The 3,212-nt window shown below is 45.0% G+C and overlaps 1 protein-coding gene across 3 annotated transcripts; it reads right to left on the bottom strand.

Moving 5' to 3' along the window:
* tent5c (terminal nucleotidyltransferase 5C) lies at window positions 1–3,071 on the bottom strand. Of its 3 annotated transcripts, none has more exons than XM_020617098.1 (2): window positions 2,969–3,071; window positions 1–1,616 (listed from the first exon to the last, which is right to left on the bottom strand). In XM_020617098.1, the coding sequence occupies exons 1-2, from the start codon at window positions 2,998–3,000 to the stop codon at window positions 443–445; spliced, it is 1,206 nt and encodes a 401-aa protein (XP_020472754.1). In that variant the 5' UTR covers window positions 3,001–3,071; the 3' UTR covers window positions 1–442. The 3 variants fall into 3 exon arrangements, with proteins under 3 accessions (XP_020472754.1, XP_020472755.1, XP_020472756.1); XM_020617099.1 differs by lacking the exon at window positions 2,969–3,071 and adding an exon at window positions 2,674–2,821; XM_020617100.1 differs by lacking the exon at window positions 2,969–3,071 and adding an exon at window positions 2,513–2,531.
* Window positions 3,072–3,212: the final 141 nt, after the last annotated feature.

Below are 3,212 nucleotides of genomic sequence, written 5' to 3'. Positions count from 1 at the left end.
TTTTTTTTTTTTTTTTTTTTTTTTTTTTAAATCACAGACGAAAATCAAAGTCAAGGCTACAACATTTTCTTCTTCCCTTAATCACAAAATTGCCCGCATGTAAATTAAAGGGGGGTAAACCTGGAGGTTAAGGCACAAAACACAACTCCATTAAGAAACAACCAAACATGATGAGGGGGGGGGAAAAAAAAAAAGCTCAATAACACTTAAAAATATCACTTTCTATTCAATGATCTAGACACCTCTGTAGATAAGGAATGAGAAAGGATTCCAAAAAACAAAGCAAAACACTTTTGTCCATTTAAATATAGTTGTGCCTTGAGAGGAACACAGCATTTATTGCCTCTATATAAATTTTTTTTGGCAGTTTTTAAATTCCTTCTCTCTTCTGAAAAGCAGCAGCAGTGGCATCTCTTGTGCATCTTTCCATGCGTTTGTTTTGTCAGTTACAAGGCAGCCATGTTGGAATGTTCTGGTTAGCCACATAGTAGTTGCTGAAGTTGTGGTCTTGGACATAAGGCGCAGGCTGATAGTAGCAGGTGACGCAGGACGCATCGGGGATGGCGTTCTGCTCTGCCAGGACGCGGAAGGCCATCAGCGAGATGAGGTGGAGGGTCTGGCGGCGCTCATGGCCCATGAGGCACACTGTGCTCTCATTGACCACTCGCCGCAGGATCATGAGGTAGTCATACTTGCTCTTCTCCTCTCCAATAAAGTGGCTCTGGAGGTAGGCCTCCACTTTGCGTTGCTGCTCACTGATGTCAGGAAAGTCAATGAAGAAGCGTGAGCACATGTACCGCTCCAGGCCCTTGAACTCCTCCTCACTGGCAGGCCTGAAGTCCCGCACCAGCAGATTGCAGTATTTCAGCAGGCCACCTCCACGAATCTCCTCAGGCCGCTTGGTGGCGATGAGCTTGTTCCGCAGGTGGCTCAGAGCCATGTTGAAGTCCCCGTACATGCTCTCGCTACTCACAGCGGGGTGAAAGGCCTGTGACATGGGCGTCTCTGCCTCCTCGTAGTAGGCAAGCATAGAGTCCAGCACAATCTGAAACGAGTCCACACTGAACTCAAACTGGCGACGTATGAAGTCCACAAACTTCAGCTCCACATTGCGGCCATTATTGTTGGACAAGGAGATGAGGCTCCAGCGGTCCTGCTCTGTGTTGACCTTCACTAGCTTCTGAACATAAGCCTCTTTGAGAGTCATGGGTGTAATTTTCTGCTTGTTCACACCCTCGGGTAAAAAGTCTAGCACAGTACCCAGCACCACATCCTTAATGAGCCTGAACTCTGCCTCGTGTGGCAGGTCTACCCTGAAGATGACATCCAGATCCTTGTAGCTCCAGCCAATATCCTGCACCAGCACGTGGCTGGCTGTGGAGCCGTTGAGCCTTACGTCCTTTACTTTGATGCCACTCAGCTCAAGGCGAGAGCGCACCCAAGCCACAATGTCTTTCAGTCGCACCTCTAAGGTAGGGAAGTTCCCCCGTCCATGAACAGGCACAGGCTCCGTCAGGACTTCATTCAGCCGGCTCACCTGCTCCCAGGTCAGGACACTGACAGAACAATTACTCGAATCTTCCATGTTATCCATCTTCTCACAGAGTTCAGAATAACTAAGATGGCCAGAAAGAACATGTTAGTTATGGCTTTCAAAGGTGACACAAAACAAATTAGTTAAACCTACAAATCAGACCGCTATGAACCATCTTCCTTCACTTCAGTATGTGAAGATATGAAAGCTGGGAAAAATTCCCATAGACTTCCCAAACCTCTTTAGATAAATTGTGTTGCCAGATCAACAGTCCAAAACCAAAACCTACTGGGATCATTATCATGACAGTTTTTGTCTTACATTTTTCTGTTGCTGGAGTAACCTAATAATAAACTAATAGTTGCGGCTCTACAAATCACATCAATTCCAATATCAAAACAATCTAAAACAGATGTAACAACTTATAAAATTGCTCAGCATCAGGACCCGTTCAGCACGCGCAGGGCAGAGTCCGAGCACGAGACAACCTGCACTCCGTTACACACACAGCAAAGGACAGAGCGCGTGAGGCTTCTAGAACTGCTCGCCGCGCGAGCCTGGCTTTTATTTCAGAAACACAGGGTGACAAACACCGAGCTAGCTTAGAGTTCGCTAAAGTCGGCGTTCCCCTAAGTAACGCTACCCACATTCGAAATTAATAAGTTTCACACATTTTAACAAAAAAAATCAGCTTTAACGTTCGTTCCAGCCGACTTGTCAATTTACCCGTGTCGAATGCAGCATTCGCTCTAATCACTATCGTTACTTTGTGCTAACTGCTAAGTTAGCATTTTTTAAATACAAGTACCAAACGGAGCTTTACAATGTAAGATTAATTGTGTCACCATTACGCTAACTTGACATCGTAAAGTTGGACTCAATCCATAAATCCATATGGCGAAGAACCCTTTGTAAAGTCAGCAAAGTTGGGTAACTATAACCGTAAGGCTGGAAAGACTAAGAAAAAAAAAATCTTACGTTAAAATTCACCGACTGATCCCACTTTTTTAATCATGGTTGCGGCTTGTGTAAACTTTAAATTAGCGAGCCCAACGTTAACGTGCACTACTTTCCTAACTACGGAGTTCAAGCACACTTTGCCTTCACAAAAATAACCAAACACTGAGAGCAGTACATACATGTCCGAAAGCATTCAAAGTCCTAAAAAGAAGAGGTTAACTTTGCATTCGTGCAGACAACTCCACATAATCCAGTACCCGAGAGAGAGAAAGAGACACACGCACGCCGCTTGACACTAAAGGTTCAAACCACCCCCCTCGCTGGAGACACGCCTGTTTATAAAGCCGAAGTACGACCCACTCAAACAGACGTAGCCGTGACACCACACAGTTCCCCTGCCTAACATGGCTTTTACGACTTAAAAGTACAATATGAATAATATACGTTTTCACATAATTATAGTAAAATACTAACTTTTTATATTCACCCACAAGCCCAGCGTTCATCGTCAGTAGATCTCCTAGCCCTGGAACAGTCCAGTCTGATTGTACCAATGCGCCGAGCAAGGCGTCTGATAGGTCAGCGAGGTTTTTGCGTTGCCAAGTAACCAGGAGCGTGCTCCAGGCAGGCGACGTGACGTGACGTCACGGTTCATTTAAAATTCAACTGAATTAATCACACTTGAACACATGTACACACTTTAGGTTATATATATATA

Source organism: Monopterus albus, unplaced genomic scaffold (genome assembly GCF_001952655.1).
Source record: "Monopterus albus unplaced genomic scaffold, M_albus_1.0 scaffold185.1, whole genome shotgun sequence".
NCBI lineage: Eukaryota > Metazoa > Chordata > Actinopteri > Synbranchiformes > Synbranchidae > Monopterus > Monopterus albus.
This window is presented reverse-complemented; position numbering and strand designations above follow the sequence as displayed.